This window comes from Elephantulus edwardii, unplaced genomic scaffold (genome assembly GCF_000299155.1).
Source record: "Elephantulus edwardii isolate Elephantulus edwardi_28Jun2011 unplaced genomic scaffold, EleEdw1.0 scaffold00027, whole genome shotgun sequence".
Taxonomy (NCBI): Eukaryota; Metazoa; Chordata; class Mammalia; order Macroscelidea; family Macroscelididae; genus Elephantulus; species Elephantulus edwardii.
Genome location: NW_006399777.1, coordinates 4,448,160 through 4,462,616, shown reverse-complemented (window position 1 = coordinate 4,462,616; position 14,457 = coordinate 4,448,160). Strand labels below are relative to the sequence as shown.

General features: G+C 40.9%; 1 protein-coding gene across 1 annotated transcript in view; it reads left to right on the top strand.

Annotated features, from left to right (window-relative positions):
* SATB1 (SATB homeobox 1) overlaps positions 1-14,457 on the top strand; it is an 82,360-nt gene that overhangs the window by 50,352 nt on the left and 17,551 nt on the right. Inside the window, exon 8 of the mRNA XM_006883405.1 lies at positions 1,799-1,954. Coding sequence (XP_006883467.1) covers positions 1,799-1,954 — 156 coding nt within the window. The remainder of the gene's footprint in view (positions 1-1,798; positions 1,955-14,457) is intronic.

Genomic DNA, 14,457 nt, shown 5'->3' with positions numbered 1-14,457 from the left:
TAGCAGATTATTGTTTCAAAGCTCTGTGTGCGTTCTTAGTGGCCTCTGGTTGTTAATACATCTCCTGAGGGTCCTCTGGCAGAGCAGGAAAGGGAGCGTGGGAGTCCAGGCCCCTCCCTCTGTGCCCTCACTTCAGGCCTGCGGTGTTAGCATTTCACATCACTGGGCTGTTAGTGTTGAGAAAGGTAAAGAATGTCACCTTAGAAGTAGGTAGCTGCTGCCTCATGATAAGCCAAGGGTGAACTGCTGATTGAACTGGCTACATTTAAGAGGAGTCCGAAGGCACCCTGGTCTGTTGCCTGCTGACTACTCATCTAAATGACATTTGGATTCTGTCTGTGGTTCGAGTCCTTGCCTGCTGGGGAAAGATGGCTGCTCAATCTCCTCTTACAAAGATTTACAATCTCAGAAACAAACCAAGTGAAGGCAGGGTCACTCCGAGTCAGAATCAACTTGATGGCAGCATTGTTGGCTTTGACATTCGGAGCACAGAGAAGTGAATCACCAAGAATAAGCTCCCTCTCTTTTTACACTCAATATGAAAGGAACCCAGAAAATGTATAATGATGGCTGTGGCCAGTGAGGATACACTGTTTAATACCAGTATCCATTTGTTTGTCCCTGAAACAACAGTTGCTTTCCTGTTATGCTGATACATGAGAAAGCCTTTGAGAAGTTACATTTCTAAAGCACAGAAGCCCGAGGTGTGTGAAAGACCATAAGAGGTGGGATCCTTCGTGATCACTTTACTGGCGAATTCCTCTCCTGTATCACTTAGTAACTTCCCATTGCCATCTCAGGTTTCCCAAGCTCCACAGTTCATATGGAAAATCTCCGGGCTAATCCTTATAAATGCCTGATGATAGTTAAATGTGGAGTTTTAAAGATTAATAATAGCATCAGTATATTTTGAGGATGAGATTTGATGGTCCCCTAAAATTTGATGGCATTTCTCCATTGAGGTCTTCTTGTCATTATTACTAAAGGCATGGATATCAATACTGATTTTCTACCTTTTGAATATATTTGTTGAATATTCTATTTTGCGTCATTTACAGGAATGCTCTCTTAAATGTTGTGAAACATTTTCTTATTGTCTGGCTCCCCAAGTCCAGAGGAATTAGTTATATGCAGGGGTGCCAGGAAAAGATGAAATAATTATACAGAACAGCTTGGACAAGCACATGTAAATGCAACCAGCCTTTATGATAATTAAGCAAGGCTCTCTACCTGTTTCATGGATGGATAGAAGATTTAAATACGCAGCTCCGCAAATGGCTTTGTTATGGAAGATTTTAAAAATGAAACATAAGAGGAAAAGGCATAAAAAAAGAGAATAAAATTAAAAAGGCCATAGTATATAATAGCTATTAGTGATGCAGTTGTCTGGATTAGGCCTGGGCAGCCCTCAAACATCGAGCACTGCGCATTATGATTTTAATTGTGATTTTCCTTTGTTAGGATTGCAGTGGAAGGTAATTGAGAAACAATTAGTTTAAGGTTTTCAAGTCTTTGAAAACTATTCGGGTTCCCTGAAAACTTGGCTTTATGGCATTGTAATTCCTCCTTGTCAGCTGGTGGTTACTGTCACATTACAGACACAATCACCTGTAACAATTTGACTTCCTTAATGTAAGCAATCTGATCACGGGGTAATAACTCATGTTGAATGACTGAGCTGATGAGCACCTGGACATCATCAAAGGAGCAACAGTGTCCAGTTTGGATACCGAGCCTGAAAAGCTTCAGGACAATTAGGTCAACGCAAACCGACAGTCATGTTCACAATGTTTTGTAGGTGAAAACAGCGACGCTTGCCACAGAAAGGAATGGGAAACCAGAGAACAATACTATGAACATTAATGCTTCCATTTATGACGAGATTCAGCAGGAAATGAAGCGTGCGAAAGTATCCCAAGCACTGTTTGCTAAGGTTGCCGCGACCAAAAGCCAGGTAAGAGCTTGTGATGGGCGTCGCGGATGGTTGTGTGCGGGGCCTGCATGAGGGCTATTTGGAGGGGTGGCAACTTTCCGTACGAATTTGCGGCACTGGGAGGTCACAATCTGCAGGATTACCTGTCGAACTCTAAAGTGAAGCAGAATGCTGAGATTCAGATCAAGGACAACTGACTGTTGCCTCCAATGGCCATTCCCCAAATACTGGGTTTTACATCAGTGCTACTCAGAATAATACGGTGATGCATAGCAAGTATTCCTGTGGCCGCTTCTAACGGGAGAATAAAAAAGACCCTTAAATTACTATTGTTTCACTCTTAACTTGATAACCTCCTAATGCTACACGTTTTATGGTTTCTTCTGTTCCAGCTTAACCCTGTACTACTATTGCATAAACTTTTAAAATAAACTTCATACACACAACCCTTTCTATATTAATGGGGTTTACTTTTCTGTAGATAGGGATTAGGGCACATACATTGGATTACAATTGGAAAAGAATTGTACGCATCTGACGAATTACAAATCAAAAGTATCAAATTGGAAGAATTAGAAATCCCTTCCAAACAAGATAAAAATGTAAACATGACTAAATAAAATGACCTTTTGTCAGCATAATTGCCCAATATTGATAATTTATGTTTGTTGGAAGTAGCATCCTGTATGTCCGCAAGCTTTCATCTGTATATCCATCCGTCTACTAATCTGCCACTCTTCTCTGAAGCCATAAATGCTATTTCAAAGGCCTAACGAATATGAAACGCTCACAGAAACATTTGATAACACTATCAGAAAGTCATTTAGAAGCAATTAGACGTTAAGGTTTCAACTACTTGAAATTTTAAACATATATATTATCATTAATGAACATTTCTGCATAAAACAGCCAGACCATTAGCAGCTTCTGGAAAATTTACAGTCCTTTGAGCATTTACTGTCCGGTGTTCCAGTGGACCTTTCCACCTTGTCCTAACCTTTTACTCTGTCAGCACCAGTAGTGATGCTTCCTGAGAGCTTCACTTTAGGAGAAGGTAGTTCTTGTTCAAGTTATAGACTGGCTGAAATACTTAAGGGATATCTTGGAAATGTTATATAAAAATGATTAAACTCAAGCTGTGGACTGTAAAAATTATAGCTTTATAGGCCACATGCCTGCCTACCCTTCAATCACTGTCAAAGTGATAATTTCTACAATAATATGTTTCTTTTATTGTGAGATTCTAAACATCAAGTGCTGTTTAAACATTAAACCGAATTGTTTATGTTAGTGCTGTACTCAGCGTGCCATGCATCAGGCCACTGTACTCTCTCATGGAATGTAAAATTCTGTCATGAATCATGGCTTGTATATCGGAAATTACTGTAATTTTGATTGGAAATTACAGGGCTCTTGAAATGTTTCTAATTATGATAGAATGTTAGAACCGCTTCAAACCTGTGTGCTTCTTCAGATGTCTTCATTCACATGCCAAGACTCTACACTAAGGAGAAATGTCCTGCTCTCACTTCCCCTCACCCGCCTCGCTGCCCAGGCCTGTTTTGGCTGTGGAGTCTAATTATGATGAGGCGCTCATATTTAAATATATATTATCTTGCCTTTCTTACTCACCCTAAATCTTCTCCTGTGGCCTGCACAATTAAATCATCAAGGATAACGGACTGTGTTCTTAAAAGGGCCACAGGTTTTCCCCTAGATCCCCAAAATTAGCAGAGAAGCTAATAAGGCATGTTTGTTATAAGGACTAGCCATAAAATAAAACAAACTGAAATTAATGCTGAAACTTTTAGGCAGCTGTCTTGTCATTGCTTGTCGTCTTTCATTGAGATGCCTCCAGCCTCTCTCTCTGGCCTCTCGGTTTCCTTTCTAACTGTAGGATAACTCCCTCGGATCAGCAGTCCCTTTGCCACCTTGTCCTTCATTTGTTTTAGGAAAGAGATTCCAGACCCTTTCCAGGGATGGAGCTGCTGAGTGGGAGAGCCTCCTGACAGCATCAGTTGCTCAGGATTATTATATCAATAATGTCTTAAAGGTTTTAGCTATCTTACTCCTCATGCCTGCCCCATACAACTCCCCATGAGTCTGTTTCAACAATGTCAATTAGCAACTTCTTGGACTCTGATCTGGTGACATCTTTCAGAGGATTCTTCCCCCAAAGTTGTTCACTCATCCAGTAGAGTGTTTCATACCTTAAACTAAGAGAGTTTTCATTGGCTCACTGACCCTCATTTCCTAATTAGACATGTCTGTAGTTGTCCATTTAAGGTGTCTCTGCTTCTGTCCTTATTAGCGTGTATGCAGAGGTTCATCATGATTTCTTTAGAAGTGAGATAGTGCCCATACTGCTCATATCACTGAGAGAGAATTGGACTTAGCAGGCCAAGGAGGAATGGCTCAAGTTTTATTCTTGTGCTCTTAGGCTTTGTGTAGGAAAGGGGTGAACTAATAACTGGACAGAAAATCTTAAGACAGATCTTGCTCACTGGCATAGTTGTTAAGTCCCACAAAACTTGTGTATACTCAAGTGTGTGCTGAGGATTGCCAATGGGAGGCAAAGGTCTGTAAGGTGGAGAACAAAGGGAGGTGGGCATCAGTGCTGCTTCTGGCTCGGTCCACTTGTGTCTGAAAATCCACTTACTCTCTGGGCTGCCTTGAAATGAACACTGCCTTTTTTCGGTGATGTTACAGACTATATTCTCCACATGTAATTCTTAGAAAAACTCTGTGAGCCACTATTATTGTCATTATTTTACATGTGAGCCTCATATAGCTAAGTGGTCAACCACAAAGTCTCTGTGTCTCTCCCACTATTTTATTATTTTCTCAGAGTTTCCCAATAGTGGGTCCAGTACTGAATATATACTCTGTTCCAGAAGAATTGGGGTTGTTGGATGGCTTGGTCATAGAAATGGTGAACGCTTTTCTGTCCTCCTTGACATATTCATGGAGCTTGGGTTACTTCCAGCCTAGAATCCTTAGAAACCTGGGTTTTGGAAACCTGGTTTTTTTCTAATGCCTGATTTAGGAGCAGAAGGGCATACATTATAGATGTTGTGTGCCATCGAGTCAGAACCAAACCGAAGCTGTCTCTCCAGCAGGTTTCCAGAGGCAGTGAATTGCACAGGAGGTGATTACTTGTCCTTCTCCCACAGAGCAGCTGGTGGATTCAAACTATAGGCCTTCAGCATAGGTTCTCGCCACAAGGCCACCAGAGCTTTCTTACATTATAGCTGTTGTTGTTAAGTGTCATAGAGTTGTAGACGGACCTTAGCAACCCTATGAACTAAAGTCTTGAATGCAAAGCTTTCATCTTTTCATAGAGTTTCTGGAGGTAGCTTTTTTGGAAGTGCATGCTACTCCTGCTTCCAAGCCTGTTTTATTTTGGAGATCCACAAAAACCAGGCCCAAGGGCCGTAGGCCCGAGGGCCCAGGTTGAGTCTTTTTACCTGTGTTGCTACTGTTGTTTGGTTCTTTCAAGTTAACTAGGACTCATAGCAGCCTGATGAACAACAGATGTGAATCTTGCCCTATCCTGTAACAACATCATGATCTGTAATGTGCTTGAGCACTTTGTTCCAGTCACTATGTCAGTGAATTTTCTTGAGAGTCTTCTTTTCTGTCTCTGACCGGAGAGATTTGCTTAGCTGTTTATGCAGCTCAAATCTGCATTATTTTAAAGGTTAAAGCTTTGAGTAGATACTCTGAATGGCAGGTAGCATAATTATCTCAAAGTTACTACAGTCTCAGACTTTATGGAATCAGACATGGTTGTACTATGGAATGACTAATGAGCAAAGTACTGACAGTAAAAGAAACCAACTCTTGTAGATTTCAACCATTTCACATGTATTATATTCTCCCTCTTCTGTGAGTAATAGAAATGAGATTGTTTTTAGCTGTAATAGAAATGTCTGAATAAAATATGCACATGAACACTGAAGGTAGGCTACTTGTTGTGCTTGGGTAGGAAAGCAGGCTAATGCAAACTTTAAAAAGATGATATGCTTTAAACATAATGTGAAGAGCTACAAGCGAATACACTTTATATTCTAGATATTCAAATAAGCAGCAGTTTTTCCAAGTGCATCATATTGGAATTTTATCAAACATTTAGTCTGATAACATTCAAATAATTATGAGAACAGAATTTGCTAATTTTACTGTTTAAAAAAAAACAGTCGATTTGGGTAATAACCATTACGGTATCAAGGTTCAGTTACTGCTCATTGGCTATAGTGTTTGCACATGGGAGACGGAAATGGAATTTTTTTCTTAATGGTGCCAGATGTTGAAATCTAATTTTGTTTCACAGCAAACCCCTTGAGAGCTCTGAGACTTCAGGTGTATGTCCAGCAAGGGGACACGAGCAGCACCATAGCCTTGCCTTGTACAAGGAGTTGTTACATTGATGTGCATGTTCGCAGAGGTGGCCTGCAGATACAGTGGAGCGGGCAAGATGAAAGGGCATTTGCACAGCAGCCCTCCACCGCCACTTGTGTTTGGAAAATGATTTCTCTGTGGTGCTTTATCGAACAGGGTTGTCTCTTGTAGGTCAAGGAATTCAGCGATGAAAATTCTATTTGACTGAACTTACTTTCAGTATAATCTCTTAACAATCTTGACCAACCATCTTTGTAGACATTCAGAAGCTTTTGACCACTATAACCTCCTCTGGTGAATGGGTACGTTTTTTATGGGATTTACTTTCCACGTCAAAATAATAGAATGTCAGCCTGTGAATAGAGTTGGCCAGTGGAAGAAACCAAATAATTGAAAGTGTTTCACTGTCGTCCATCTACTTGGAGACTCAAGACCTTTGGTATTAAAAAAATGGGAGCTCTGGTGTGGCATGTTACGTGGTGCAATGCTAACCTGGAGGTTGGTGGTTCAGACCCACTAGTTTTGTTCCAAGGGGTCCAGGTGGACAGTGTCTTGTAAAGATGTATATGCACAGCCTCAAACACCCAAAAGGAGATTTCTGTGAGGTGGAATTGTCTCCAGTGGTGAATTGGTTTGGAGTTAGGAGAAGAAAGATGGAAAAAGAAAGAGAGAAAAGATGCAATGTGCCTTTGGGTCTTTGAACACATTAATTGGAGCTCTGAGGTTGGAAATTTTGCGATAGTCATCTAAAGATCTCATATGCAAATAAGATATGCTATATGTCACCAAATTAATAGGACTAGGAATAGAGTTAGCGTGACTGGGAATAGAAATCTGTACTGACAGAACTCCGCGATGGTGCCGCGCAGCCAGTGACACTGCATTCTTGAGCCCCAGGTGTCTGTGGCACTTTTATTTTGTTAGCGTTGAATTACACTTCACAGAGGCTTCCGTTCCCAGCTCCGAGCTGAATCATTCTCTTGGAATGTTCACACAACAGACTTTGCTGCAGCAAGATTTCACCTGGGTCGCTTCCGATTTCAAACCCACAGGAAGTGCCTGCAGATTTCAGAGTCATAGGTTCTGTTATTCCTGGAGCCATGTCCTCAGCTTGCAGTGTGTAGTTGAGGACACAGGGATGAAATCTTTGCGTTGTATCTCCACTGGTCCTCCACTAGGAATACTGGCGTTTTCTGCAGCCGGGATGTGGACGGAAGAACCGCCGCTTTGTGCATTCTCCATCTGGTGTTTTTGTTTGAATTTTACGAATAGAGTTGACCTTAGGAGGATAGAAGGTTAGGTTTCCCTGGACCCATCTGCCTGGAGAGGGCTGAGGAGAAGGGCTGCCCTCAAGAGAAAGGTAGGCAGAGAATTAAGATGACGAGTACAGTGGCACACACATTTCTGTGAGCTACCCACGCTCCATTTACTACTCACCTGGCATGTTCTTGAGTCAGGAAATGTGTCATTTGTTGGTCTCCTGTCTAAGATATTCTGTTGCCCTGGCTGGCTCAAAAATTTTTTTTATGTTTCAAGATAATTGGCAATCCATATTGGATTCCATTTGCCAAAATGCTGACCTAGCTTTATGTTTCTAGTCGACTACCAAACAGAACTCTTGAAAGAAATGGCTTAAAACACATATATATATTATTAACATACTCTATTTAGGATACCTCACTGACTGTTACATTGTTTAATGGGCTAGTTAAATATGTACATCTGAATAGGAACCCTTTCTAAATTTCCGCATTCTAAAAACATTTTAGCAAGTCTAGGATTTGATCAAGGATGTTCAAGTTTATTAAAAAGACTACTTACTTGCCAATCATACTTTTTTTTGGTTAAAGCCCCTTGGTGTTATTTACTCTAGCACATTAAACAGAAAAAACTCTTTTCTTATTGCTACTTTCATATCACTTATAATTTCCCTAGCAACCTAGTCAATAAATTTAACTGTTACAAGTAGAGTCCTAACTTGTTAAGGGCAGTTGTCACATCTGTAATTTCCCTAGCAACCTAGTCAACGAATTTATCTGTTACAAGTACAGTCATAACTTGGTAAGCCCAGTTGTCCCATCTTCGGAAAATGCCCCAAGAAGCAGCTGACTCAAGGTTTAAGGAGGAATCATTTGTGAGATGGGGTCTGCCCTCTGGAGGGGGTTGTCCTGTGTGAGGAGGAAGAGCACTCCAGGAGCGGTTGGCTTATGCTTCGGTGTGGAACTTCTGAAGCAAGGGTAACCTCATGCATTTATAGAATCTGCTTTCATTTGTGGCTACTCTGTGTTCTAAAAAGTTAGTGTAAGTTGGAACCAGTGGAGTAAGAAGAGTCTGTCAAGTTCCTCTTTTTCTAAACTCTTCTGTTATCAGCTCTGACAGTTGAAGGATGATTTCTTCAAGGACAGGATCCACACCACTCAGTCATCCACTCAGTCCTGCTGATGGTGAACGTCTAGGATACAATGTAACTGCCCCATAGCATTTCCACGGCTGGGAACCTCTAGGCAAGGAATTTGCTTCCTGTTTCTTCTTCAAGCAGCTGGTAGATTCCAGTCTTACACCTTTCCATTTACAGCTGAGCACTTCATCACTGCACCACCAGGCCAGTGTCTACAAAAGTGGAGGTAGGAAAGAGCACGACCCAACTGAGTTTTAACTCAAAGGATCTCTTCAAGCTAAATCATTCCCTTAAACTCAGCACACAACGGCACTACTGAGAAATTCCTTCAACAAACTAACAAGCTGAAGAAGACCGAGGTTTTTTTTCTCAGACATCTCAACAGTTGTCTTTTATGATTTGATAGTGCAGATATGTTTTATTTTAGCTTTATCTTCTATTTTTCTTCATATGAGGAATGAAAATAAAGGCACTGTGAAATGAATGAGCGATGAAAATGCATTTATGCAAAATGACAATAGAAAAATAGCTCTGCAAGAAACTGCGCCGTTAAAATTTCACATCAATGAAAAGGTGTTAAGAAAGGAATGGAAAAACTTAGGCTAGTAATATGAATCTAATGCAGATTGTTTCTGCTTTGCCAAAAGAGTCACTTCAGTGTCTTAAACGTACAAGTATATAGTTGTGGATGCTTTTCCCGGACAAATTATGTAGCTCAGATATAGGCTGCCCAGTTGAGAAGGTAAATGTGTGAGAGAGTGCGTGTGTGTAAATAAATGTGTGTGTGTGTGTGCACATATATATGTGTGTGCTTAGGAGAAATACAGCCAGTATTTAATTTATCATCATATGCCTTAAAAAAAATAAAAGCTCCATTATATACATTATAAAAAATCTAAGTACTTGCACAATTCACATACACATGTCAAATTGATAAAGTTGTCTTTGTAAAAAAAAAAGACAACTTTGTCTCCTATTGTATGTTAGTAGAAAATGCATTCTCCTTTGGTTTTCTTGATCTAACAATTCCAGTTGCTTTTGTGTCTTATTTTTTTTTTTTAAAAAAAAAAAAAAAACCCCAAACAAACAATTCCGTTTTCCACCAGCGAGCTGCAGGAATTGGGTTTAAACACACAGTTTTCTTAGCCTGCCAGCCGCCTCGGTGCCTCTGATTCCGTAAATCAGATCATAGGCAGCATGCTGTCATATAATAAGGTGTCTGATCCTTATTACCAGTTTGTTGATGCACAGACTCCTTCAAATTGACCATTGCAACACATGGTTTCCCCTGAAACTAGCTGTGATAATTAGCATGGTTCTAATGAGACAGAGTGTCACTGATCCTGTGCTCAACTGTCGAGTATCGACACTACGGATGGGAACTGTCAGAACCCGCCATCTGTGACAGAGCTTGGCATATTCCAGTGGCAAGGTAGAGCATGCTCAGTAGAGTGCTTCCAGGGGAATGGCCTTTTCTCGACAGGGCGCTGCGTCCTGTTCAGCTGGGAGAGGGCTTGCCCCTTGCCCCAATTTGGTCCTGCGTGGAAGCCGTTTGCAGGTCCAAGCGGGAATAAATATTTAAATCTGGGATGTGTGCTCCATAAGCTACAAGGAGTCTTGTTTAGCAGGTGAATTCTAAGTGACATTCCTTCGCTTCTTCTCTTTCCTTTCTCCTATCAGCTTAGTTAACAGGAGAGCAGTGTCAGTGAAAAACACTTTTCCCACAAGCTTTAAAATTGTCTTTTCTTTTCAAGGGATTCGTTGGGACCTTGCAGACAAGGAGGCTGCTAGTGGTAAAGCAGCCTGATTTAAAGAGGAAAAGAAAGAAAGTGTTGAAACTGTGCACAGGGTTGCCCAAGTCAAATAAAAGAATTGAAATAGACAGGACAGTGAGTTGTGTGAGCTCCAGAGAGGATTGGGGCTTTTTCTGCTGGAGTGCAAGTCCAGTGTTGCTCATCATTCCAAAATATGCTTTGTTGCTTTTTATTTCCTCCTCTCTGGCAGACCACACAGGGCTTGTTCTGAAGAACATTTTCGCTAATCTGATCAGGCAGCCAAATACGCCGGGAAAACTGCTTTAATGATCCCACTAATTACCTCAAGTCAATATGAACTGTATTATTAGACTGAGGGAAAATATTCCATTAGGTCTCCCCCTTGGGAGTTCCTCCGCTTTGTGATGTCACCGAAGCCTTCACCCTCGCGCTTGTAATTAATTTTATTTACACACCCAGGCACGCGCAAGGTCACACCTGCACAGCCCGAGCTGGCCAGGGAGCGTGTGGCACTCCGGCTTAATCAGATCTGTCATAATTACCATTCTGCATGTTTCTGACACACGCTGTGAAATATTTCAATTTAACTGCCGCTACCAGCACAACCAGATGTAGAGTGAGTGTGACTGCACTGGAAATATTATTCCTCAGGATAAACTCTCTCCTCCTCCTCTTCCCCCCCCCCCACCCCCCAGCTAATGTGGCACAGAAGCTGATGTATCCTGTAAATCTTGAATGCAGCGCTAGATTGATAACAGGCGATTAGACAGTTTAACCACAAACAGCTTGTTCATTTTTCACAAATGAAAACCACATGTGGTGGAACTAAAATTTCAGACCCTGGCTTTTTGTGTGTATGCGTTTTTCGTTTTGGGCTTTTTTGTTGTTTTGGTTTTTTTTAAAAAAAAGAAAAAAGAAGATGAAGGGTTGGGGTATATTATATGTGCATGTGTATTTTAAAATGTGCTTAAGTTAAAATCTAGTCCAAAAAAGTTAGATACCTGGGGAAATGGACGAGTTGCTGAGTTCTGTTCTGGATTATTTTCTCACAGCCATCCAACTCTAGTCCTCTGACTGTCCCCCAAACTCAAATGAGAAAATGACTGTGTTCTGCCTTGGGCTTTCCATTTTTTATTGCAAAAATGTTTCTTGAGTGAAGAAGTAGAACTAATACCTGTGCCATTTCATGATTTTTTTTTTCTGTGCTGCTTCTTTTGTTTGAACCCATTTTGGGTTAAGAATGTCTAAGATTAGGCATATGCAGTTTTTAAAAGGATCACTTTCTGCTTTATATTAAAAGAAAAGAAGAAAAAGGTGTTCCTTTCAGCTTTCTGGTCAGACCTTAGGCAATTAAGAGACCAGAATGGCCCAGTCAGGACATTGACTTGTTTACGTAGAAATGTATATGGATTTGCAAAATCACTTTGAGAGGGATACTTGAAAACCTGTGAAGTTTTTGCATATTTTTGCTCATTGTTAAGAATGTTGGTGGACTGGTGGCCATGGCAGGGAACCGCATGAGGCTGCAGTGTTATCCACCCTCTAAAGAAGGCAGCCATGGAAACACTAAACTCTTGGAGCCATAAGATGGCAGATACGCTGGTGGAAAAGGAAATGAAAAGTGATGATGGGATTGGCGGTGATTTAGAATTCTACCTCTACAGAAAGTTCACTGCAATCCACTTTAGAGAACATTAAAGCACGCACAGAGCCTAGTTAAATATCTTTTAATGCCAAATAAAATGCACCCTCTTTCTTTATTTTTGTTTTACTACTTTAGTTATGAAGCACTATAGAGGTTTCCTAGGATTTAGTTATGAAGCACTATAGAAATTTCCTTAGATTCTGTGGTTAACTCATTGATTAAATCGTGGGAGACACCATTTCCCCATAAAAACTGTGCCCCTTTCCCCTTCTATTCCCTTAACTTCACTCATTTTCTTCCCTTCTTAAAAAAGAAAAAAAAACCTTTCAATTCCAGTCTTTTACCTGGGACTTTTCTTACCTCTTAACTGAGAGCTTTATTCTCTGTTTTGTATTTGCATCATGATTACTTCCTGCTTCGAAGAGGAGAAATGCTTACTTTTTTTACTTATCCACCCTGTCTTCTGACCTAAATGTTACCTTAGAGGAACAACTGGAACTTCTTTTCCACCTCAGCAACCAGAGGGGCCACGTAACTCACAGCTTTTGAGTTGGAACCACCTTGTAGCCTTCAGGGCCGAGCCTTCAACGGCTTTGCAGAAGGTATAAATTGCCCAGGAGGGAACTGCCCAACTCCGTCAGGGCTGTTGGAGGACTTGAACCACCAGAGGTGCCATGCCTTTGTGTCAGCAGCACAACTCGCTTTAGAGATAACTAGGTTAATTTCTTTGCACAGCTTTGACCACAGTCTTAGTCTCCTCTCTCCTTGTTGGTGTTGAAGGTTTGGTTCTGTAGCGGTAACCATCACAGCACTGTTTTCTGCTCAGTCCAGACATGGATTCATGTCCTCCTCAGCGTAGTGGTGGAGCCCTCTGCCGACTCAGGAAGATGAGAGCACACTTGACCACAGTCACTTTTATTTCATGACCCCAAGATGGGCTCTGTGTCCGAAGTTGAGTTGTGTTAAGGATAAGCTTTAGCAATGAAACAAATAGAAGTAAAAACAATACTTCTGTGACTTCATTACTACTGCTCTTGGCATAATTACTTAAGTGTAAAGTTTTTGCAAGGCAGCTTAAAGAAGTAGGAAGGGCAAATGGGCATGGAAATGGAATCACGTTTTGCAACCACTTAAAGGAACCTTGAATTACTCCTTTGTGGGGAAAAAAAAGTTTCACTAATAATCTAAAGAATCGTCTGTTAAAGTTGAAAACTGCTGTTTTTTGTGTTCTAGGATTTCTTTGTGCCCTGCACACCTGTTGATACAAAAGGGAATAAGATCAAAAGCTAAAAAAGGGTTGTAGTGTCGAAATGCCGTGGTTTTGCATAAAATTTGGTAATTTTTTTTTAGTTCAAGTGGAGAGTATAGTTTTCATTGTTGTGTACTGTTGAGTCAGAACTGACGTGGAGCAGACCCACCAGCGAATTTTCAGAGGCAGTAAATCAGATGGGAGGAGATTGCCTGTCTTTCTCCCGCTGGTGGATTTGATTCTAAGAAAGAAATGACCATTTTCTGTAAGTCAGAGGACTCTGTGTGTGTGTTTATAAAGAGACTACAGAAGAGTATTCTCTGAGAAATGTAGTCAGTAGACTTTAATCCTGCTTCAGTTCTGACAAAGGTCATCATCCTCAGAAAGGTCAGCCATTCATCCGCTCCAGCATGGTTGGACCCTCATGAAAACATAAGAAGAATCATTTCCTTTTATTGCTCATTCTTTTCTCTGTAACCACTCTCTCCATTGTTCCATCATCATTTAGGACATCAATACCACTTACCTTGTAGCTCACATTTTTCGTTCTGAGCTGCACGCAATCAAGAGACATGGTTTCTGATTATCCTCAGAAGACAGGGTATTAGTGGCTCATTTGTGGACTCACTGATGATTTATAGAAACAACTTGTACGTGAATGCCATTTAGAATCACATGGAGGGATGGTCCAATTCTCTGGCCAACCTGAGTAGCCCCCATTGGGCCACTGACCTCTGAGGCTTTGAGGGATATGAATTTAGGTGGGTCAGATTCAATCCGATGTCCTTGTAGTCGCAGTGTTATGTGGGTCTGTGACTAAGACGGGTGCACATTGTGGGAAGGATGCTTTTTTTGTTGCAAAGTACTGATGGTAGATGTGTTAGTCTGGGAATGGGTCACTAAAGAGGTAAGGTTTTGAATAATAGAAGGACTTCATTTGGAAGAAAGATTATTTATGAGTGTCATTTAGTGTGTAGTAGTGATTATATGAAATCTAGAGTATTATGTGTTACAAAGTTTGAGTGAAGAGGACTCTGGTGGCCTAAAGGTAAGAAG